The sequence below is a fragment of the Nicotiana sylvestris genome, chromosome 4, assembly GCF_000393655.2.
Source record: "Nicotiana sylvestris chromosome 4, ASM39365v2, whole genome shotgun sequence".
NCBI classification, from domain to species: domain Eukaryota; kingdom Viridiplantae; phylum Streptophyta; class Magnoliopsida; order Solanales; family Solanaceae; genus Nicotiana; species Nicotiana sylvestris.
Genome location: NC_091060.1, coordinates 29257105 through 29283008, shown reverse-complemented (window position 1 = coordinate 29283008; position 25904 = coordinate 29257105). Strand labels below are relative to the sequence as shown.

General features: G+C 38.4%; 1 protein-coding gene across 1 annotated transcript; it reads left to right on the top strand.

Moving 5' to 3' along the window:
* Positions 1 to 1438: 1438 nt before the first annotated feature.
* LOC138889375 (uncharacterized) lies at positions 1439 to 2193 on the top strand. Its single transcript, XM_070172678.1, has 2 exons — positions 1439 to 1760; positions 1931 to 2193. Exons 1-2 carry the CDS (start codon positions 1439 to 1441, stop codon positions 2191 to 2193), a joined length of 585 nt encoding a protein of 194 aa, XP_070028779.1.
* The last annotated feature ends 23711 nt before the right edge of the window (positions 2194 to 25904 follow it).

Below are 25904 nucleotides of genomic sequence, written 5' to 3'. Positions count from 1 at the left end.
TATATCAGCCGGTTCATAGCACAGTCTACAGTTATCTGTGAGCCAATCTTTAAGATGTTGAAGAAGGACTCCGCTACCAAATGGACTGATGACTGCCAAAAGGCCTTCGACAGAATCAAGGAGTACCTGTCAACACCACCTGTCTTGGTCCTGCCTGAGCCAGGTAGACCTCTATTACTCTACCTTGCAGTATTGGATGGAGCTTTTGGTTACGTTCTAGGGCAGCATGATGAAATAGGGAGGAAGGAGCAGGGCATCTATTACCTCAGTAAAACGTTTACTCCGTACGAGGCCCGATATTCTCTGTTAGAGCGCACCTGTTGTGCTTTGACTTGGGTAGCTCAGAAGTTGAGGCACTACTTCTGTGCCTATACTACATATCTCATATCAAGGATGGATCCTTTGAAGTAGATCCTTTGAAGTAGATCCTTTGAAGCAAGCTAAGCAAGTGGCAAATCCTGTTGAGTGAATTTGACATTGTTTATGTGCCTCAGAAAGCGATCAAGGGACATGCACTAGTAGATCACCTCGCTGAAAATCCCATGGATGGAGAATACGAACCCTTAAAAACATATTTTACTGACGAAGAGATATCCTTCATAGGAGAAGACATTGCATAATCCTATGATGGTTGGAGAATGTTTTTCGATGGAGCGGCAAACTTCAAAAGAGTTGGCATAGGAGCGGTCCTAGTATCAGAAACCGGTCAGCATTATCTGGTGTCTGCCAAACTCAGGTTCCCCTGCACCAACAACATAGCCGAGTACGAAGCCTGCATCTTAGGGCTCAAGATGGCCATTGATATGAACATTCAAGAGTTTCTAGTGATTGGAGATTCAGACCTACTCATACATCAGGTGCGTGAAGAATGGGCAACCAAGAACTCCAAGATACTCCCGTATCTGCATCATGTACAGGAATTGAGGAAAAGGTTCACTTTCAACATGTTCCCAGAATCCAGAATGAGTTCGCCGATGCATTGGCCACCCTATCATCTATGATACAACATCTAGAAAAAAACTTCATTGATCCCATTCCAGTAAGGATCCATAAACAGAGAGCTTATTGTGCTCATGTTGAAGAAGAAGCATAAGGAAGGCCTTGGTTTCATGACATCAAGGAATACTTGGCGAAAGGGGAATACCCAAAACTTGCAAATCCTACTCAGAAACACACACTTCGGAGGTTATCCAATAAATTCTTTCACAACGGAGGAATCCTATATAGGAGAACTCCTGATCTAGGATTACTAAGGTGTTTCGACACAAAAGAAGCATCCAGGCTACTAGAGGAAATTCACGCTGGGACCTGCGGTCCACATATGAACGGTTTTGTCTTAGAAAAGAAGATACTCCAAGCTGGTTACTTTTGGATGACTATGGAGACGGTCTGCATCCAGTATATCCAAAAATGTCATCGCTGCCAGATAAATGCAGACATGACAAAGGTACCTCCAAATGAGCTTAATGCAACAAGCTCACCATGGTCGTTCGCTGCTTGGGAAATGGATGTTATTGGACCAATCGAGCCTGCCGCTTCCAATGGACACAGATTTATTATGGTAGCCATAGACTATTTTACCAAGTGGGTAGAAGTAGCATCTTACAGAGTAGTGATTAAGAAAGTCGTGGCAGACTTTTTTCGTGACTGCATCGTTTGTCGATTCGGGATTCCAGAATCAATCATTATTGATAATGGCTCCAACCTCAATAGTGACTTGATGAAAGCTAACCTCAATAGTGACCTAATGAAAGCTATGTGTGAAACTTTCAAGATCAGACACAAGAATTCTACAACCTTTAGACCTCAAATGAACGGGCCGTAGAAGCCTCCAATAAGAACATCAAGAATATACTAAGGAAACTGATAGAGAAGCATAAGCAGTGGCATAAGAAGCTATCATTTGCTTTATTGGGGTATTGCACCACAGTCCGCACATCAACTGGAGCAACCCCCTATATGCTAGTTTATGGTATAGAAGCCTTCATTCCCGCCGAAACGGAAATTCCTTCCTTAAGAATCATACAGGAAGCAGAACTCGACGATGCAGAATGGGTGAAGAGTCATTACAAGCAGCTGGCTCTTATAGATGGAAAGAGGATGAATACAGTTTTCCACGGACAACTTTATCAGAACAGAATGTCCAGAGCCTTCAACAAAAGAGTCAAGTCGAGGCAGTTCACACTGGGGTAGCTGGTGTTAAAGAAAAATTTTCCACATCAAGATGAAGCCAAGGGGAAATTCTCTCGCAACTGGCAAGGTCCGTACATGGTTCACGGGGTTCTGACAGGAGGAGCCCTCATACTTGCAGAAATGGACGGGAAAGTCTGGCCAAAGCCGATCAATTCAGATGCAGTCAGGCGTTACTTTGTGTAATCTTTATGTTTTCCTATATGATATAAATTGAACTACGCCTGACCTAATTCCCGTTTAAGAGGGGATACGTAGGCAGCCCTATGGGTTCGGTCACAATTCAATAAAATTTTCATTCCCCCCCCCCCCCCCACAACTGGAAACTGTGGTAGAATTTTGAGGAGGACCCTCAAAATTCCGAAGTTGATTTCAGCCAATCATCGCAAGCAACAGTCAAAAACATCAACCCATTAAACTGGGGCAGAATTTTGAGGAGGACCCTCAAAATTCCGTAGCAAGAGAGGTTGCAATGTCTTGAACCATGTCACAGTTATCGGTTTATCTAAAAAATTATTATTATTATGTCATAGTTTTACTAAATCATGCATATCTATTACTGAAACCGCCTTGTTTAGCAACGTTACCCCAATGATACATACAGTATCACCAGATCAAAGCCAAGCAGGTCAAGCAGAGCCAGCGGGGTATACGAACTAACCGCCCCTCTTTTACAAAACTCACGATTTTTCTTTGGATACATGCACTTGAATTGCAAAATCATCAAATATACTATACATTCACAAGACAAACATTGTTCAGGAATACAAGTCTCAGAACCATTGCACTTACTCACAATTGTTATCCGCACACAACAGTGTCCCAGCAGGCACAATATCCCCAGCAGTCACAATATTGCAATCTGCTATCAGCTAAGAATGCTCTATTACCATTTGCTATCTTATTTTTTGCATAAGGCTACCATTCTGCCTTCCGAGGTTAAGCTCTACCTCCATCTTCATTTCTGCATTGCATAAGGCTACCATTCTGCCTTCTGAGGTTAAGCTCTACCTTCATCTGCATTTCTGCATTGCATAAGGCTGCCATTCTGCCTTCCGAGACTAAACGTTGTCTCCATGTGCATTTTCTGCATTGCATAAGGCTACCATTCTGCCTTCAGAGGTTAATCTTTACCTCCATCTGCATTTTTGCATTGCATAAGACTACTATTCTGCCTTCCGAGGTTAGGCTCTACCTCCATCTCCATTGCATGGCTGAAAGATCGCCACCTTATCTACGTTTGCATGGCTGAAAGATCTCCACCTCTACACTTGCATGGTTGAAAGATCGCCACCTTATTTACGTTTGCATGGTTGAAAGATCGCCACCTCTACACTTGCATGGCTGAAAGATCTCCACCTTATCTACGTTTGCATGACTGAAAGATTGCCACCTTATTAACGTTTGAATGGCTGAAAGATCGCCACCTTATCTATGTTTGCATGGCTGGAAGATTGCTACCTTATTTACGTTTGCACGGCTGAAAGATCGCCACCTCTACATTTGCATGGCGGAAAGATCGCCTCATACTGCATCTGCATGGCTGAAAGATCACCCCATACTGTATTGTATGGCTGAACGATCGCCACATACTGCATCTACATAGCTGAAAGATCACCTCATACTACATTGCATGGCTGAAAGATTGCCACATACTGCATCTACATGGCTGAAAGATCACCTCATACTGTATCTACATGGTTGAAAGATCACCCCATACTACATTGCATGGCTGAAAGATCGCCACATACTGCATCTACATGGCTGAAAGATCGCCCCATACTGCATCTGTATGGCTGAAAGATCGCCCCATACTGTATTGCATGGCTGAAAAATTGCCACGTACTGCATCTACATGAGCTGAAAGATTGCCAAATTGTCCAAAGGCGTCATTGTTCGGAGGCACCATTTTCATAGCCCGAGAACACAATGACATGGCCTGCGGACCCCTTTTAATCTTTTGCAGATCATTATTAAAAGGCATCAAGGTTCGGAGGAGTCATCCTCATAGCCCAAGAGCATCATTTCATGGCCTGCAAATCCTTTATTATACGCTTCATGGCCCAGAACATCATGGTCTAAGGACGTCATTCTAACCGTCCGAAGACAATCCTCATGGTCCGACGGGAATTTGCATCATATTTAAATTTACACACAATATATGCTTGTATTGCTTATTTGCAAGTAAACCGGCGAGCAATGGCCATCTCAGCAGGAGCGATTCTGCTCCAGTTCCCGCAGCCATGTCAAACCTTAACCATTCCCCCGCCCTGAATATTGCGTTTGTTCTCGAAAGTCTCTATCGGCACACTCCGCCGACAGATCCTGAACTATATATGGCATGATTCTTGTAAGACCAGGGATATATAGGTAGCTCAAAAGCTAGGGCGCGGCCTAAACCTCTTTGAACCGTTTCGTTCGGTCAAAATTTGCCATCATATCTTTACCCGACAACTCTTCCATCATTCCCGGGTAAAGAGGGGTAGCAGTTGATACCCAATTTTTTCCTGTATATTTTCAATATGCAAAATACTTTAAAATAGTATATGTATACATATATAAGTGTGTCCAAATGTTTAATCATTTTTTCCTTAATATTTTAAGATTTTAAACCAATTTATTCCCCTATTTTATTCATAAAAACCCAATAATAATTTCCAAATTTATCATTTTGGTAATTCATTTATTGGATTCTCATATTTATGCTAAAATATAGCTAAGATATTTTTTGCATATTTTTACAAATTTACTTAGTACTTTTAAAGCTAAATTGCATATAATTGCAATATTAGCCTCTTTTGGATTTAATTACATTTATATATATAAAAATTAAGTCCAGTATTTTAATTTGATAATTATATACTATTAGTCATTTTAGTACCTTTATTTATTTCTAGAAATTATTTTACTATTTTTTATAAATCAAATAGGGAAAAGTGACTATTTAAATGTTAACCCAGTTTCATTTCGATTATAGCCCCAATTCGGACCCCAATTAAATTCAGTTTAAACCCAATTTTACCCCGACCAAATTCCCATTCAAACCGACCCATGACACTTTTAAACAACCCGCCCGGATTCCCGTTTAATCTCAGCCGTTGATCGCCTAGATCAACGGCTCACATTAACCCTTTCCTAAATTAATTTCCAACTACCCCCAAACCCTAACCATTTCTTACCTATAGCCGCCTCTGAATCCCCCTTCTCTCTCAATCGTCTCTCAAACCCCTCTCAAACCCTAGCCGTCGCCCTCAACTACCACCCGAAAACCTCCCAAATCCATGGCTTCCAAGACCATTGGAGGCCTGTATCCACCTCATTTGGCCTCTGCGTGCCCGATTATTATGGTTACAAGGCCAGATCATAAAAGAACTTGGTTCAGACCTAGGTCGATTTCAGTTTATGGTTGTTCTCTGATCATCTCTGATCTTCCCCTAGCCAGCTATAGCTATTCGAGTCTGATTCTTGACTCTTCTGCTTAGATCGATGGTCTTCAAACCTTTCTCACCATTTGGGGTTCGTCTGAAACCCTAACATTTAAAGTTCTTCCGATTTCTTTTAGATTTGTTTTAGATCTGTGTTTGCTCTAAACTTTTAAACATTTTTCCTTAAAGTTTCTTCTAAGACTCTACCTTCAAAACCTTTATCCTTTCCGATTAGGTTTTCTGTTAAGTTGTTTGACACGTTTTGTTGTGTTTCCTTATGCCATTCTTCTACTTGAGTTTGGTTGTTAAGGGCCTTAACTCCTTTCGAGGTTTCCGATTCTATTTTAGTATTTGTTCAATTTATTTATTTTTCATCTCTAGAATCGATTGGTGGTAAAAACCCTAAAATTTTTGGTTCTTTCGAGTTCTGAGAGTGATTTACTTGTTCATCATCTATGAATCCGATTGGTTTCAAAACCCTAATTACTTTGGGGCCTATTCGAGCTTCTGAAGCTGTTTCACCTGTTTGAAGTTGCTCGATTGGATTCAAAATCCTTTTTATTTTAGCATCTGTTTCTTTATGTGATTTAGTTTCTTACAATCATTGAAACTAGACTATACTTTTCAGAAAGGGCTTTTTTTTACTTGACCCTTTTGCATGCTTCCGATACTCTCTCTTTTCTCTATTACTAAGCTAATGAAGTTGACCTATGTGACTACCATGTTTCTATAGTTCACTGTCTACTGACTTTGTGATTGTTATTGCATGCTGCTTCTCTTTGCCATAGTTTAGCCTCGCATGCCTAATGTTTTGTGCACTCTATTTATATGTTAAAACAGGACTCATGGTTCTCTCTTTGATTAATTCTGAGCTCCTTGTTTCTGGGTTTGATTTGAAAACTTTCCTCAGACTTTCGATTCTCCTATTTTAACTTGGTTTATTTGCTTACTCATGGGAAACCATGTTACTCTCCTTAAATCAATGATTTCGAAATCCTTGATTCCTTGATTTACTATGTACTGATTTTCGATTATCTCCATATTCTGCAACTTTATTTTATCTTCTTACCTTATTTGGATTAACCGAGTATTTCAAGGATTCTTCATTTGTTGTTCCCTTAATACTTACCCCTAATTGTCTATTCTGCACATGATGCTCTACTTGATTTCTCCTTAAATGTTTTCTGCCTATTACCATTTAAATTTAACTCCTTAATTAAAGGAAGTACTTATACTAGTTTTATTTTAATTAGTACATAGTTCCATAATTATTGCTAAAATATGATTCTTGCCTTATTTCTACCTATTTTCAAACTATAAGTACCTTGTTCTTTCATTAGCACAAATACACGAACACTCTTAGTTCTGAACTCACTTACACTCGAAACATTCTCTCTTGCTTCACTACTTATACTGTGGCCTATTTAGCAGGCTGAAAGCCAAAGCTATATTTCAAAAATCTTGCTACCTTTCTTTACTACGTTTTGCTTCTTTGAACTGGTATGTCCTAATTAAGTTTTCAGCATCAACAACAACATGGTTACTTAATGTTCTTGCATTCTTGTCTACCCACTGCTTGTATTTAATTTAGTACTTTATTTTAGCATGCTATAATTTCTTTCTTCCTATTCTGAATCTATGTATTATGAACCCTAAACCCCTACCCCAATGTGTTTGATAATTATAGTTTGTTTGAGGCATGGCAGTATGGAACATTGTTGTCCATAACTCAAACTTGATCCCCTGGAATCATAACCTCTATGTCTCTCTGATGTTGTGTGTTCTGGTAGGCTTATAGGCATGCCAGTATCTTCTATTGCTATGTGTTGGCCCAAGAATAGATGAAGTTTTGAAGAATGACGAATGAACTCAGTCATGGACCAGGTCCATCTTATGAAGCACTATCATGATCAACCTACACATATGAGATGCACATGAAGGAGATAAGTCCTACTGATCAAGCAGCAATATCTCCTGATTTGATCGAAAAGGTTGCATATTGGATAAGGAGAGAAAGTCTCCTTATATGAAGAGAACACAATCCGGATAAAAAGAGTGTTAGAGTTTGATATCTTCAAGGACTCAACTACGATAGAAGAACAGAAATTGAGTCCCAATCAAACTCTGATTTCTAACCTATTAAATGACAGTGATTGTTCTCTTTTATAGGTATTGCACAAACGCAGAAGTTAAACTAAATTGAAAGCAAAAGAGCAAGGCGATTTTGCAAGCAATTTATGTGAGATTTGAGTGTGAACTCCTAAAGCTACTTGAACGAGATAGAAGAACCAGTTCCATTGTGTTTTTCTTATTCTAGTTAAATTGTAGTAGGTGGTTTAAAGTTGTACCTTTCAGATTTCACAGAAGCAATTGCATTAGGTACTTTGAGTGTTCAAGTTATAAGCTAACTTGAAGTCGTCGCAACAGTTGAGGCTGTGTGCTACAAGGAATTAGAGTTAATCCTTAGGTTTACAAAGAGTTTTTGTAAATGCTGTTTTGGCTCAGTGATTTTAGTGGAAGTTTGGAAAAATTCTACTAAGTATTAGGTCGTGGTTTTTTCACCTTTTGAGCCAGGTGTTTTCCACGTAAAAATCTCTGTGTTCTTTATTTTATGTACTTTTTATTCCGCAAATAGTAGTAGTTAGAACACCTAGAAGAACCAGGTTCTTCTAGAGCGAAAATTGGTTACTACACAAATCACCTTCCCCCCCATCTTGTGTGGTATTGACGTTTAGAATATCAATTGGTATCAGAGCGGGTTATCCTTGAAGAGGCTAACACCTTAGGAAAAGATCAACATGAGTGCACCACCTAGGAACTGGAAAGGGCAATCCACTGCTAGGCCTCCACTTTTCAATGGTCAGTACTATTCTTGGTGGAAGAATAGGACGAGAGATCACATCATAGGAGAAGACTATGAACTCTGGGACATAGTCACTAATGGTTCTCTAGAAACTACTAAGAAGAATGATGAAGGAGTGGATGTTCCAAAGATAAGAGCTGACTGCACTGCTGAAGACCTGAAGAAGTGGGAGAAGAATGCTAAGGCCAAGAAATGGCTTGTGTGTGGACTAGGTCCAGATTAGTACAATAGAATTCAAAGTTGTACTACTGCTAAGGAAATCTGGGACACTTTGCAAGTGGCTCATGAAGGAACACCTCAAGTGAAGAGGTCTAGAGGAACACTGCTATATTCTCAGTATGAGAATTTCACCATGAAGGAAGGAGAAACCATCCAAGAGATGTATACAAGGTTCACCACACTGACAAATGAACTCAAGTCTTTTGGAAGGATTATTCTTGAAGAAGACAAAGTTGAGAAGATTTTGACAAGGGTTCTGCCAGTCTCTTGGGAAAGCAAAATCACTGCTATTCAGGAATTAAAGAACATTGCCACCCTCAAGATGGATGAACTAATTGGAAACCTTACTGCCTATGAACTGAGAAGGAAAACCATGAAAATGGATGAACCAAAGAAGGAAAGAAGTCTGGCTCTCAGAATTGTTAAAGGTTCAGATCTGAAGGATGATGAAATGGCTATGATCACAAGAGATTTCAAAAAGTACCTGATGAGAGGAAAGGGTTCTTCAAGAGGTACAATCTTCAACAAACTAAGGGCTCTTGAGAAGAAGACCAAAGAGGGTTGCTACAAGTGTGGTAAGACTGATCACATGATCAAGAATTGTCCTTAATGGAAAATTAAGTGGAAGAAGGAAAGGGTTGAACGAAGGAACAGGTTCAACCAAAAAGGAACAAAGGATCAACAAACGCTATAGTTGCTGCCTGAGGAGAAAAATCAGATGAGGACTCAGAAGATGAAGCTGGAGATGAACAAGCACTTATGGCCATCGAAGAATCAGATGATGAACACGAGGTAAGTATTCTTTATCTCAAAGACAAGATTAAATTCCTGTCTAAAGAAAGGTTGTCTGAGCTACTGCTAGACTTCATTGATGAGTGTAAGATAATTAATAATGAGAAGGAAGAGCTGTCTAGGGAATGTATGATCCTAAAAGCCAAGTGCAAAAATCTAGAGTCTAGGGCTAATGAGAGTGAAAGTGAAAATACTGAGTTGAAGAACCAGGTTCTTGAACTTGACACTAGTGTCCTAGAACATAGGTCTGAGAACATAAAACTGAAACTAGGAACAGGAAAGAAGAAAGATGATCACACACATCTCACCCTAGAAGAAAACTTAGGAAAAATGAAGGATGAGCTGTACAGGAAAGATGAGCAGATAAGAGTATTAAAAGAAGATCAAGAGAAGGTAAAACATGAACTAGACAGAACTTGCAAATGGAACAAGGTTTCTGATGCACTCTCTTGGCTACAGGAACATCATAGTAGCAACAAAAGAGGACTTGGTTATGGGACTCAAACGCCTAAGTGGGATCCTAAAAGCAAGTACCTCACTCTTCCTGAGAACAAAATTTTCACACACTGTGGCAAGACTGGCCATTACAAAAATGAATGTAATGCAAAAGAAAAGGCCAGTCAAAAGAACAAAACTTTTGTTCAAGAAAAAAATAGGTTGCCTGTGTAGGCTAGAAGGAATCTGATTTATCCCTTTGCCCATAGAAAGGAACCCAAATTTGGGTTCCTAAGACTAACTCCTGATTTCTTTTTGCAGGTCCAAGTGAAGGGAAGCAGCCAAATATGGTACATGGATAGTGGCTGCTCAAAACATATGACTGGAAGCAAGAACCAGTTCCTTTCACTTGAGGACTTAAGGGGAGGCAATGTCTCCTTTGGAAATGGGAAGAAATGTGAGATCATTGGGGTTGGAAAGGTAGGTAAGACAGACTCTCACTCCATTGAGAATGTCTGCTTGATAGATGGCTTGAAATACAGCCTGATCAGTATGTCACAACTATGTGACAGAGGTAACTTGTAGCATTCACCTCTACTAAATGCTTTGTGATTAACCTTACCACTGACAAGATTATTTTGCAGGAAAAAAGAGTTAATAATATTTACATTGTAGATTTGTCTACTCTCTGAGAAAATGAACTAACCTGCCTAAGTGTGTTGGATAATGATCCCCTCCTGTGGCACAAAAGACTTGTTCATGCCAGTCTGAATCAGCTAAAAATATTGATTTCTAAGGACTTGGTGATAGGGCTACCCAACATCAAATTCAAAGAAGACAAAGTTTGTGAGGCCTGTGCAAGGGGGAAGCAGGTAAGATCATCTTTCAAAAGCAAGAAAATGGTAAGCAAAACCAAGTCATAATTGGAACTAGTCCATATGGATCTCTGTGGTCTAATGAGAACCATGAGTAGAGGAGGAAAGAAATATGTAATGGTACTTGTTGATGATTATTCTAGATTTACCTGGGTACTATTCTAACATCTAAAGATGAAGCATTTAACATGTTCATGCCTTTGTTAGAAAAACTCAGAAATAATTAGGAAATCAACTTGCATCAATTAGGTCTGATCATGGAACTGAATTTTAAAATGCTAAGTTTGCTGAATTTTGTGATGAAAATGGTATAGTTCATAACTTCTCTGCCCCTAGGACCCCTCAACAAAATGGAGCAGTTGAAAGAAAGAACGGGACTCTTGAAGACATGGCTAGGACTATGCTTCTTTCTAGTAAACTGCGCCATAGCTTCTGGGCAGAGGCTATAAACACCACATGTTACATTATCAATAGATGCATGACTAGACCTCTTGTAGAGAAGACTCCCTATGAGTTACTTAAAGGGAGAAAACCAAATATATCCTATCTTAGGGCATTTGGATGCAAGTGCTTTGTGCACAATAATGGAAAAGACTCCCTAGGTAAGTTTGATCCCAGAAGTGACGAGGGAGTATTATTGGGATATTCTTCACATAGCAAAGCATATAAAGTGTAGAAGAAAGTGTACATGTAGTATTTGATGAAACTAACATTCTTTCTAAGAGACAGAAACATGAAGATGAAGCCATTGGATTGGTAAAGGATTTGACTGAATCCTTAGCACAAGTCAAAGTGGCACCAAAAGAAGGAATAGGTGATGGAGTAGGTTCTTCCATCCAGGGTAACCTGACAGGGGGAACTGATCAAAGAGGAATTGAAATAAATCCCCTAAAAGAATCTATTCATGACCCTGTTCCTCAGCAATAGAATATGGGAGAAACATATAGCAGAAACCAGTTAGTTGTAAAACCTCACAAGTATCAAAGTTCTCATCCTATTGAGAACAATATCATTGATCCAACATCTGGAGTCAAAACTAGATCACAATCAAAGAATCTGTGTGCTTTTGATGCCTTTTATCTCTTATTAAACCTAAAAATGTTGTTGAGGCTTTGCAGGATACAGATTTGGTGGATGAAATGTAAGATAAACTCAATCAGTTTGAGAGAAGTCAAGTTTGGCATCTAGTTCCAAGACCCAAGGATAGATCAGTTATTGGTACAAAATGGGTCTTCAGAAACAAACTTGATGAAGATGGAATAGTTACAAGAAACAAGGTAAGACTGGTGGTCCAAGGTTACAGTCAAGAGGAAGGCATAGATTATGATGAGACTTTTGCTCCAGTTGCAAGACTAGAGGCAATCAGACTTCTTATAGCCTTTGCAACACACATGGAATTCACTCTTTATCAGATGGATGTCAAAAGTGTCTTCCTGAATGGCTACCTGAAAGAAGAAGTGTTTGTAAAACAACCTCCAGGGTTTAAGAGCAAAGAATGTCCTGAGCATGTGTACAAGTTATACAAGGCTCTCTATGGACTCAAGCAGACCCCAAGAGCATGGTATGAATGATTGTCCAAATTCCTACTGGAGCATGGTTACAAAAGAGGTAAAATTGATAGTACCTTATTCTTAAGGGAAAAAGGTAAGGATCTGCTTGTGGTACAAATATATGTTGATAACATAATCTTTGGGGCCACCACTGATAAGCTAAGTAAGGACTTTGCAAAATTAATGGGGAGTGAGTTTGAAATGAGTATGATGGTGAGCTTAACTTTTTCTTAGGCTTGCAGATCAAACAAAGTCCTAATGGAACCATGATCCATCAGCAGAAGTATGCAAAAGAGCTTATCAAAAAGTTTAAAATGGAAGAATCAAAAGAAATAGACACACCCATTGCAACTGCCACTAAATTAGACATTGATGAACCTGGTTCATCAGTTGATCAAAAGTTGTATAGGTGTATGATTGGTTCACTCTTATATCTTACTGCCAACAGACCTGACAATGTTTTCAGTGTAGGGCTTTGTGCTCGTTTTTAGGCAAATCCAAAAGAGTCTTACTTGACTACTGTCAAGAGGATACTAAGATATCTGAAAGGCACCACTGATCTGTGTCTTTGGTACCCCAAAGGTAGTAATGTCAATCTAGTAGGATATGTTGATATTGATTATGCAGGTTTCCTAGTGGATAGGAAGAGCACCTCAGGTATGGCACACTTCCTTGGTTCATGTCTAGTGTCACGGGCTACTAAAAAGCAAAATTCAGTGGCCTTATCTGCTACTGAAGCTGAGTATGTTGTTGCTGCCTCTTGTTGTGCTCAATAGCTATGGATCAAACAACAGCTAGTAGACTTTTGCATTGAAGTTGGTTGCATTCCTATATTCTGTGATAACACTAGTGCTATAAGTATGACAAAGAACCCTGTTCATCATAAGGGGACTAAGCACATAAATTTTAGGCACCATTTCTTAAGATACAACTATGAGAAAGGTTTGATCTCCATAGAATTTTGTGCTACTGATAAGCAAATTACTGACATCTTCACTAAAGCACTGAGTAGAGAAAACTTTGATAGGAATAGGTTGGAATTAGGGATAATTAAGATCACCTAATAGATCTAGCTCAGAATGCACAAAAAACGAATTTTTTTGTCTAGGAATTCTAACCTTGTGTAAACATCTAGATTAATTCTTACTCAGTTTCATACTTTAATTAATATACTCCTGTGACATGTGTATATATGACTTACTGATCTCTTACAACATTTTCTCTATCATGGAATTTGAAGCATGTTCAAGAGAGTTCTATATGAAGAACCCGGTTCATCAGTATGGGTTCATATGAAAGCTCGGGTATGTTTTCTATACTCTGCACAATTAGAAAGATTAATAATTCAATCATGAACAGAAGTCCTATACTTGTCAAATTCCTAGAAAATTCTATCTGTTGAGCATTGAACCAGTTCCATCCATCTAGAACTCTAAACCGTGTTTTTTGCCTAATATCTAGGGAAGCCAAATCTATCATTAAAATTCTGGAATTTCAGTTTGATTAGACTTCTATTTGACCCCTGAAAAAGGTACCGTTACTTATTTAATGTCTAAGTCACTTTAAATAGACACCACATCTCCAGTTTTCTTCATAATTCTAAAACCGTCAAAATTCCTCTTCAATTCTAATTGCCCTCTTCTCCAAAATTCCCAAATTCTCTCAAGAAACGAAGAATCATGTCTAACCCACAAGATCATCCTGGCACTCATCCACCACCATCTCCCTCAAATTCATCCTCATCTATTCCACCCAGTGTATCTCCAAAACCTAGGTTTCGAAGGCAAAAAATGCTTGCTCGAAAACCTGTAGCATCTGGGGCTCTGAGAAAGGTTTTAAATGAAAGGTTGAAAGCTAGCTAAGTGAAAGAAAGCCCAGCTCCAAAGTCTGATTCTATCTCTGAGTCTGAATCCTTTCAATCTGTGACTGAGGGAGATGGACATGGGTCTTCTGACTCTGAAAAAACTCAAGAATCTTCTTCTGAGGTAAGTTCTTTTGTGGTTGAAAACTTAAAAACTAGGTTTGTTCTGGTTGGACCCATTAGGGATGTTGAGTTTCCTGAGATGAGTAGGAGTGGAGGTAAAAAGAAGTCTGAAAAAGAAAAAGAGAGAGAGGGTGCATGTGGTGAAGAGAGGGGAAAAGGGAAGGGAGCAGTTCTTGCTATATGTGGGGTTGCACAAGATAGGTTAGATGAGAGTGGCATGAAGTCAGGGGGAAGTGGTTCTAGGGAAGCAGCTAAGGGGTTGGATCATCTAAGCAAACAAAGAGATGAACCTATTTCATCTACTGAAGAAACCTTGGCTGACCTACTGAAAAAGGTTGGGCCAAGTTATGACCCAAAGAAATGTAAAGCTACTACACCAAAAGACCCAAATGTTCCAAGCCATCCAAGAAAAGAAAAACATCATCCCCAACACCTACTGCCTCTTCAGTGCCTAGGGGTAGATCCACAGGAAGTAGGGTAAAACAGAGTGAAGTATCTACAAAAGGCTTTAGAAGAAAGCAAGAAAAGGGAAAAAGATAAGTGAAAGGGAAAGGTTATAGAATCCTCAAAGGCTGTTGAGGAAGAAGAGATGGAACTGGTCCATCAAGAGAGGGGTACAACAGTGGAGGTTACTACACCCAAGCGTAAGAAACCCACGACTTCCTCCAAGAAGTCCTCCTCTGTGCCTATAGATGTTGAAGCCACACTAGCCAAGAGGACAAGATTTGCAGTGAAAGCTAAACAAACCAAATTTTCTGATGATGATGATTGGAGTGGAGAAAAAGAAGAAGAAGATGAATCTGAGAAAGAATAGGATAAGCTTGCCATTTTTGGCAGAAAAAAATCTTAAAAGGTGGATTGTTGAAGGACCTGTGGAACCAGGGATGATGAGATTGGTAGACTCTTTGACTGTTCAGGGATGGAAGGACATGGTCCTTCAGATAGAAGGTACGCTAGCTAGAAATGAGTTGATTGAATTTATGGCAAATGCTGCTATTAAGGATGGAGTTGTCAGTAGCCAGGTGAAGGGAGTTCAAGTGTAGTTTGATGCTGTAAAACTGGGAGAAATTCTGGACATACCCTCTGAAAGGTTTGATGACTATACTAGGCAAAGGTGTCCATGTCTGGACTCCCTCCTAACCTTGAAAACATCAAAAGGTTCTGTGATTCAGAGAATTTGAATAAAGCCAGAGCTGTGCAAAAAAGTGAGATGAGGCCTCAACACAAGGTGGTGTTTGAGTTTGTTAACAAGTGCTTATTGCCAAGACAGGAGAGAAGGCACACTGCCAACTACATGAATCTGGTTCTTATGGAATGCCTGGAGAGAGGAAAGCAAATCAATTGTCCTGCCCTCATAGTCAAACTACTAGACATGGTCATAAATGGTTCCAAGGCCCATGCTACCCCATATGGCTTCATACTAACCACAGTTCTGGACAGGCTTAATGTGCCTCTGAAGAAATGGGAAATGGCCTCGAGCAAAGGACATTTTGGCATCAAAACTCTTCTTGCTTGGGACTATCCCGTCAATGCCATCCCAGTTGAACCTAGTTTATCCTTGAGGACACCCATCAACAGCAAGGTTAGGACTTTGGTTCAGGAATGTGCAGCTAAGGATGCTGAAATTGCTAGGCTCAAAGCTCATGTGGTTGAAGTGGAAGTTGAGAGGGATAGTCTCAGAATTGAGCTTGCAAAAGAAAAGGAGAAGAATGATGGAATTCTTCAGAACATGCTGAATCTTCTCCAAACTCAACCCTCTAGTTCCTCCAAGCCTTAGGACTCCTAGTTTCTGTCTCCTGAACTAGTTATAGTACCCCCTAGTGACCCAGATTAGGGATTTTTCTATTTTTTGCTCATGGTTTGGATGTTTTTCTTTCTTTTTGTGGATTGTTAGTGGAAACATATCTCTCTAAATGACAACTGTTGTTTTCTCTTATTCAATGATTATTCTGACCTTGATAGTTTAAATATGTTTGTTTGATTACTAATGATTGCACCATGATTGCACTTGCAGTTGCCCTAGTGGCCATGAGTACTTACTAAAATCTGGAATTCACACTGTGTATGCAACTTTTCGATGATGCCAAAAGGGGAAAGAGATATTGTGCTTTACACATTATTCTGAAATAAGTGATATTTATAACCTAATTAACCTGGTCCTTGTGAAAAGAAAATTTTCTAAGTTTAGTGTTGATGGTTAAGCTGAGTTCTCACAGGTTTTTTGATCAGTAAAAAACATAGAGTTTGTCATCATCAAAAAGGGGGAATTTGTTGGCCCAAGAACAGGTGAAGTTTTGAAGAATGACAAATGAACTCAGTCATGTACCAGGTCCATCTTGTGAAGCACTGTCATGATCAACCTACACATGTGAGATGCACGTAAAGGAGATAAGTCCTACTGATCAAGCAGCAATATCCCCTGATCTGATCGAAAAGGTTGCATATTGGATAAGGGGAGAAAGTCTCCTTATATGAAGAGAACACAATACGGATAAAGAGAGTGTTAGAGTTTGATATCTTCAAGGACTCAACTACGATAGAAGATCAGAAATTGAGTCCCATTCAAACTCTGATTTCTAACCTATTAAATGATAGTGATTGTTCTCTTTTATAGGTATTGCACAAACACAGAAGTTAAACTAAATTGAAAGCAAAAGAGCAAGGCGATTTTGCAAGCAATTTATGTGAGATTTGAGTGTGCACTCCTGAAGATACTTGAACGAGATAGAAAAAACAGTTCCATTGTGTTTTTTCTTATTCTAGTTGAATTGTAGTAGGCGGTTTAAAGTTGTACCTTTTAGCTTTCATAGAAGCAATTGTATTAGGTACTTTGAGTGTTCAAGTTATAAGCTAACTTGAAGTCGTCGCAACAGTTGAGACTGTGTGCTACAAGGGATTAGAGTTAATCCTTAGGTTTACAAAGAGTTTTTGTAAATGCTGTTTTGGCTCAGTGATTTTAGTGGAAGTTTGGGAAAATCCTACTGAGTAGTAGGTCGTGGTTTTTTTACCTTTTGAGCCAGGTATTTTCCACGTAAAAATCTTCGTGTTCTTTATTTTATGTACTTTTTATTCCACAAACAATAGTAGTTAGAACACCTAGAAGAACTAAGTTCTTCTAGAGCAAAAATTGGGTACCACACAAATCACCCACATCTTATGTGGTATTGACGTTTAGAACATCACTGTGCATGTCCAAAGCTGACCCTCGCCTAAGTACATAGGCTCTTTGAAATGAATTCCCAACCCCTGAACCCTTTTTGTGTGAAGTTATCAACTCTAAAAATGTTTCCCAGCACCTCTTTCCTTCCTTAGTTCGTAAAGCTCTGTTTCTGCACTTCCACTCTCTCTTAGACTTAAGTTCTGCCCCCCTCTTGTGAGCTTTGCCTTGGGACCCATGAGCTCCCTCTGAACTCGGACACATGAGGGTTGGCACTTCCACACTGCACTTGTCCCTATTCTAGTTATGAAACTTGGGTGTGAGCATTGCCCGGGGTCCTATTGAGGCCCTTACAGAACTCTGGCACACTCAAGTCAGAAGAAAGGTTGTAGATCAATGGTCTTTGAGTTGGTTTATCTCATAACTCAGAGAGGAAGCCAAGAATCAGGCTTCCTCTGGTTGTACTTTTCTGATGTAATTTATTATTCTGGTTTGTAATAAGTTGTAATAAATATTTAGAGTTGGCTAGTAAAAAGGGTTGGGTAATATGCATGCAAGGGTGGAAAATATGCCTATAGGACGTTTTAAATTTTACATATTCAAACTTCATTTAGAAAAGATGCCTATAGGGTGTTTTAAATTCTGCATATGCAAACTTCATTTAGATAACATGCCTATAGGGTACTTTTTAATTCTGCATATTCAAACTTCACCTAGAAACCATGCCTATAGGGTGTTTTAAATTCTCCATATTCACTACATATAGAAATCATGCCTACAGGGGTTTCTAAATAAATCTGATTCATTTTATTCACAGTCAATGTTATATTTCATGCTACTAGGAACTAAAATCAATAATAGTACATACTATCGCCTGCAAAACCTGTAACCAGTTTAATTTTTAATTTTGTACATTCTGAACCTCTTTTAATAAACTAATTCCCTCTCTTAACAAAGTTTATCAAGCATGCCAATAGGACCCCGCCTAAATATTTAGGCAAGCCTTAGAGTAATAACTGCAAATTGAATTCGCTTTGTTAATCGCTACAACTAGCAGGCAGGCTTGATTCGAACTTCTTATTTGAGTTATGTAATAAACTAATCTTCCTCAATAATTAATCTTTGTAATCTTCAGTATTTTAAATCAGTCCTAATAAGTGTGTATAAGACATGCTATTTTATGTGTTTTGTTTGAGGAGGTATACTTGAGCCTATATGCTTATGTGTTTCCCCTTTAATATGCAGTATGTGTTTTTTTGTATGTCGTCTTAGAGTTTTTACCTTTGAAACTTCAAATAAGCCTAATATCAGTCCTAAGTTCCTCCGAGATTGATAGGAATGGGACGGGTAATAGCATGCAATAAGTAATCGAGACCAATCCGCGCTTTAATACCTTAACAGGGTGGGAAGGGTAGATATGGATATGATGACCACGCGATAATGTCACGTGTAGCCCCTCATTGAGGAGTGATTACCGGTCATTGTGTGGGGTGATCCATATTTTTAATATACTTAGGACCCCCTTTATTCTTTATTCTTTTTTTAGCATTGTAACTCTTTATTTAAAAATCAACTCTTTGATCGTTCTTTGAAATTTATTTACTTTCAAACCATTATGTATTGAAATCTCCTCTTATTTGAGCCTTATTTGCTTATATGTTAATTGCACCTGAATTCACAATAATTGTCTGGTTATTCAAATCAAACCCCATTGGTGTCCTAATGCACCTTAATCATTAGGTGGCGACTCTTCAAATGCAAACCCAGTTCCCAAAAGGAACGAGTTGTCCCTCCAAATGTCATAAACCCGATTTCACGAGAAAAAGGGGGCGCAACATATGGGATATGAGAAAAGGTTACGGCGTTATATATGCACCACCACCTGATCAGCTGGTATACATTGATGATTTTGACTACAGTGGCCGAGATGATATGATGGATGCCCTCAGAGACTGATGATGTTATGAAACATGTACCTATGCATGACATGACATTCATACGCATATGCATGAAACTATAAGTATTTCATGATTTACAAAGTTTTCCAGACTTATAGATTGAGTTATTTACTCTATATTTCTTCCATGTTTGTTATGTACTTATTTATGTGCCTTATATACTCAATACATTATCGTACTGACGTCCCTTTTTCCTGGGGACGTTGCGTTTCATGCCCGCAAGTCCAGATCGACAGGTCAAGAGCCTTCCAAGTAGGCTATTAGCTCAGCGAAAGATGTTGGCGCATTCCATTTGCTTCGGAGTTGCTTGTTTGGTTAGTATAATTTAGACGTGTATTGTGTTATGGCGGGACTCTGTCCCGACCTTTATGAAAATTATGTATTCTTAGAGGCTTGTAGACATATATCATGTATGTAAAAGATTGTATGGCCTTGTCGGACTATGTTGAGTATACCAGTGGTTATTTTAGCCTTATAGGCTCGTATGTCTTATGTATAAAGTGGTATCACATATTGTATTCTACTTATCTCAAGGCAGCATTCCGACTCAGTTATCTATGATAGTATGACATGAAAAGATACGTTAAGCTGGTACTCGGTTGGGTAAGGTACCGGGTGCCCTTCGTGGCCCATCGTGTCGTGTGGTAGAGCTTAGTTGTAAGAACTCAATTTCCTAAACTCTATCTTACTTATAGTACGACGATACCTATATCTAGAAAGACGGTTGGTAAGAGATATGGCTATGGAAGAGTTGAGTCATAGGAACTCGACTTTGCATCATGCTTATGATAAGTAAATCTGAGGTCTTTAGTAGATCATGTGTATACTAAGATGTGTAAGCTTCTTGATAAGAATCCCTAAGGCAAGAATGTCTATCCACTCTTACGGTAAACAAAAATAAGGAGGGAGACACAAGTTTCAGCAAGTAAAAGAAGCAAGGTGAAGAAGGGTATGAGGCACCCAGTTAATGAAGATTATCAGTATTACAGTTCCAGCAGAAAAATATAAGCATTGTGAGTTACCCTCAACAGTAACAGAGGTATGTATAATTGGTCACACCTATCTCAGTTATACCATATTGGGGGCTAATAGGTGTAAATTAAGAAGAGGACGGGATATCACGATCCGGATGGAGTTAGAGTGACCCAAAATAGTGAATGGATTGTTTGCTTTAGTTGACATTTTCGAAGGATATTGTAAATGTGCTAGTAGATCTCCTTCTGAGACATCTAGATGGTGCACCATAAAATAGTAAAGCTAGATATGAGCACTGGAAGCCTTGAAGGAATAAATATTACCTTAGTGTGGCTCATGTCCCAGTAAAGAAAGAATGTTAGGCAATTCGAAGAGCCAAGGGATGGAGCAAGGGGAGCCAAAAGCAAAAGAGTATTTTGTTCGGGTTTTCAGAGTAAAGCAATAAACATAAATGATTAGCGGGAGATAAGAAGAGAATTAATGAAGCATTATGAGTAAGATGTGATACATGGATGACAACGGTAGGTAAAAAAATGATGACAGTATTACAGAGTCTACAGTCAAGTGAAGGAAAAGACGAAAGATGACAGGCCTTGAGACAATAAAAGAATATAGTCCATAAAGTCATATCGTTATTTCGAGAAATAAGTTCGCAACACTAACATGATTAACGAAAGGAAACGTTAGACCCCAGATTAAAAGAAATCAATATGGACTGGTGAACAAGATAAACTAAACATGAATTAGGGACTAAGTGATTTGATAATAGTCAGCATCATGAGAATTTCAGATCGTGTTCCGGCGATAATAGAATGGACAACAGAAAAAGATTCATGAGAAATTCGGAGAATGGTCATTCAGGAAGACGCTTCCCTAAAGCAAGCAACGGGAGAAAAGTTAAGCTTAACGGAATGTGTGTGCTAGTTACAATAAGTGTCACCATTGTGAGTAAGGAATTTTGTTATATTTGGTACAGAAGGATTACTGCAAGGCGAGTAAGGGTCATCGATGATGTGAAAGGACGCCGAAGATGAAGAGGTAAAACATCTGTAGGCAGGCCGTCGTAGCTCCAACTCTTAGTACTCCCCTAAAGGGGGGAATATGGAATGATGTGGCATTAAGCCAGAATTAAGTGGTTCTAGTAACTATGGAATGATAAAGGAAGAATGAGATAAAAATGAGAAAGGGATGAGATGATCAAATGTTATAGATATGCTATGATTCCAGAATATTATGTAAGCACGATGTCAAGAAAAGGAAGTAAGGGTTCATGTCTGGGATGTTGTTGATAGATAAGAAGCCAGTACGTGAGGTAAGTTAAGACAAAGAAAATAACCCAAGAAATATTACACAGAATATGGATATGAGAATGGGCCAACGAGTAGTTAGTAGTTGATTCATGAAGAGCCTATTCATGACTAGACAAGAAGTTACAGAAAAATCAATAGATCATGCAAGATGAATGTAGTAAACCCCGACATGGAGAATTCAGCCTCGCAGTAATGTCATTATAATACTTGAGATATATTCAAATAGGAGTCAGGGTAGTTAAAGGTACCGTATGACTGTTATAGGGATAAAAGAGAGTGCCAATGGGAAGACAGTCAAAATGTCAGTTCAGAAGCAACCTCACAAGCACAAGGGCATAGAGATAAGTAACTACGGATAAGTATAGGCAAGGAAGGACATTAGAAGGTCCGTCGAACATACAATGTAATAAGCTCACAGCTTTACAAGTGTCAAAGGATCCTCCCTAAGTACTACAATGAAAGACTAAGCTAAGGAAAATAAGGAAGAAGGCTTCAACCTAAACTTAGTGACCTAAAGAGGAAATGGTCTTATAACAACAGTCTCATAACAACATTGTAAGCACTCCAAAGGAATGTGGCACCTACCGTGTCTAATGAACGGGAAGTAAAATTAAAAGTAATATTCGAGATCATATGAGTTACACGTAAACTATGGCATATGTGGGCATTAAGATAAGCTAAGTATGGATGCAACAAGGGGGCAGAAAGACAATGAAAAGTAATATCTTACGTTAAAGAAAGCTAAGAAGGAACAAAAGAAATTATTCGATCAATGATCCGGAGTTAGTTATGTTATGAAAGCACTTAAAATTTTGGAGTATTACACATACAATATATAGTTGACAATCATACAACCATGGAAGACTCCAGTATAAGTTAAAAGAAGGAATTGAATCCAATTCATAGACAAAGATTGAAATTTGTATCATGGATATTCCATAACGCCCATGAAAGGCTAAAGTAATAATTAATACCAGGAGCCGCAGATCGGAATATAACTTAAGCCTACATAAAGATTGATCAAAAGGAGGAGGAAACTAAAGAGCTACATCAACGAAGTAAATCAAGAATCTGACTATTGGACCCAAAAAATTATAGATCTCGTGATTGAGAACATTGCAGGATTACCTCTTAGATATTAGAGGTATACGAGAGATGGTACAATAGCCATATTCTATAATAGCTCTACGATAAAGCCAGTTAAAAAAGTAACAGCCTCATAAGAAGTCAGTACAAAGCTCTTACCGAATTGTAGTATTATAATATAGCTTCAAGTTGTGGTGTGAATCATACCTATGTGGAAGGGAGGTTATGAAAGAGAAAGAAGATATGATGCGAGATTTTAATTAAGTATGGTAAAGGTGAACAATGTACGAGATACTCAAATGTAGAAGGTTGTGAATAGTCCATACTTCGGATAGAAGGCTAGAAGCATGGGGATTCAATAACCGGGAATGATAGCGGCATCATCAGCGGCATGTCTTCCAGCCTATGGTTTCTATTCTAGTTAAGAGAGTAGAGAAGAGTTAGAGACGATGTGATGTCTTCCTTGATGTTCCAGAGTAACATAAGGAAATTTATGGTGCAAGCAAGTTGGAGGAAGGTTGCGAGTAGTATAAATGGATATGTATAGGTCGCAAGCTAAAGTATGGTAGAGCGACAAAGTTTTAAGAAGACATGAGTAAGGATAAGGAAAGGAAAGTGAAAATGTGACGAGAATGGATAAGCCATCGGGATTAAGTCCATAAAAACAAGAGAGCTAATGGTTTATCTAAGTGATAGAAAGTTCAGTATAGCCTGAATGAACTCAAAGGAGTCTAAGACTAATAGCATTTAGAAGAAATGGAATGTTGTCTTGTTAATGGGATGAGGGTGTAATTGTGATAAGTAAAGGATGACATTTGGTCCTTCGATTGAGTAATAATTTGAAAAAAAGAAGAAGAAGAAGAGGGGGATTTCATGAGTTGCACAAGATTAAAATACCACGTAACGTGAATCAAATTGGGATTCTATGAAATACGATTATGGAAATCACTTCAAATATTTCTCGATGCAACGTAAGCCCTAGTGGCAAGGTATTACGTAAGAAGTTTCAAGTTATCAATGGTATATTTTAGATCAATATTGCGGCGAATCATAATAGATGGAAAAAAGTCAAAAAGTATGAGTTGAGATTAGATCGTCATTCTTAAGATGAACAGTAATGAGGAAGCATTAAAGTACTTAGCCTTATGCATATAGGATAAGCAACGAAAGTAACCTAGAGTTTGGTCGCAGACCTCAGTAACGACAAATTGAAGTAAGATAAATGGTATACTGACCTACTTAGATGCAGTAAAGTCATACGAATGGATAATCGAGTCTATGAAATAAGATATAGCAATATTCGTAAATTCGACAAAGTATCGAGCAAAGAACTTCAGTATACTTATAGATGCCCAGAGGGACATCTCACCAAGCTCTGTATATGTTCACAAAGTGAGGCTTAAAGATTGGCTAAAAGATGGAGGAAAAAGGAGAGAGGGTCACATAGGCGTACTTACAAGTTTAGAGTCGTACAGGCTACATGAAAGAAGGTGAGATTGGAAGGATTCAGGCCACAAGTCGTGGTGTGAGAAAGAGGCCTAAAAGGGGGAATGCCCTAGCCTTTGGATTTATTCAAAGAACGATTTCCTAAATGGCAAGGAGATCATTAAGGTATTCACAAGAGCTATAAGTTATGAAAATGATAAGAGCATCAATCAACATTCGAGGACAAATGTTCCAAAGGGGGGAATGATGTTACGCCCCGCAATATTACGTTGATATTACGTCCCGTAGTATCATATTACGATAATGTCACATCCTGCAGTATTATATTACGATTTACATCCTGCAATATTATATTACGATGATGTTACGCTTTCAGTGTTACATTACGATGATGTTACGCTTCGTAGTATTAAATTACGACGATGTTGCACCCTGTAATATTGTAGGTTGAATTTGTCATAAGGTAATTGACATCAGTCTAAGGAAAAGATTATTCAGAGATTATAAGATTACGCTATTTTACAAGTGGTGAGTAAATTCGTAAAGATGAGAGGGGAAGCAAGACAAACAAAATAAATTTTCGTCCAAGTTTGGCATGTTGGGATAAAATACGGGCCGAGCATTGATACCTGATATTTATGGACTAGTGTCATACAAGGCACTACATGACCATGATAGTAAGGTGTATTAAAAGTATATAGTATTTTAAGTAAGTGGAGATAATTCTTAATTATGTGGGGTATTGATTAATGAAAAATTAACAAGTTATTAAGAAATGGGTGGATAACTTATTATGATCTTTTGGATAACCTTGAAAACGTGGCAGCAAAATGTTGCAATTAAGATAACTCTTATAAGTCTTGCAAGATGTCATATTTTGGTCAATTAAAGTGGCTTAGTCACCAATTGAAGTGGGCCCACACCCATTCAAACACACTTAAGAGATGTGTGACCAATTTACTTCATTTGGTCTCTTAGATTTTCAAGAGATTCAAGTAAATAGTTCTTTCCATTAAGAACTCACGTTAGACCTTAACATTTTCCTACTCCAATACTAAATAACACATGATGAATCACTTAGTAGGCATTGAATTTATGTTACTATTGTGAGATTTTGCAATTATAAGAGAATACGGTGCCATTTTTCTCAAGAAAATCGGTTCAGGTATGTTAAGGCTATCTCTTATTTCTTTTGGCATGATCCATACGATACAAACGAAATGAGCAAATGCACAACTTCTCTAAATGACTTTATTCGTAGAAGTATTAGAAATGTCTACGTTCTTGAATTCCCATATGTCTTATTATTCTATCGTCTGTTCATGAGTCTCACAAAATATGTAAGTTGATAAAGTTTGTTTCATGATATCAATCAGAGGTATAATGGTCTTATGATTTTCTAAGAGATTTTATTGACGTATTTCTCATGCATTACATTCATTTATACATGTACATTGACTCATGACCAGATGGCATTATATACGCATATATATATATATATATTATATATGTATATGAGATATGAGAAAAGGTTACGACGTTATATACGCATCACCACCTGATCAGCTGGTATACATTGATGATTTTGCCCACAGTGGATGAAATGATATGATGGGATGCCCTCAGAGGATGATGATGT

What these genes read in the sequence shown, in the direction of transcription:
- LOC138889375 (XM_070172678.1), top strand. Translation starts at nt 1,439, where the DNA reads ATGACAAAGGTACCTCCAAATGAGCTTAATGCAACAAGCTCACCATGG. An exon ending in TGACCTAATGAAAGCTATGT is followed by an intron (nt 1,761 to 1,930) that starts GTGAAACTTTCA and finishes ATTGCACCACAG; the next exon opens with TCCGCACATCAACTGGAGCA.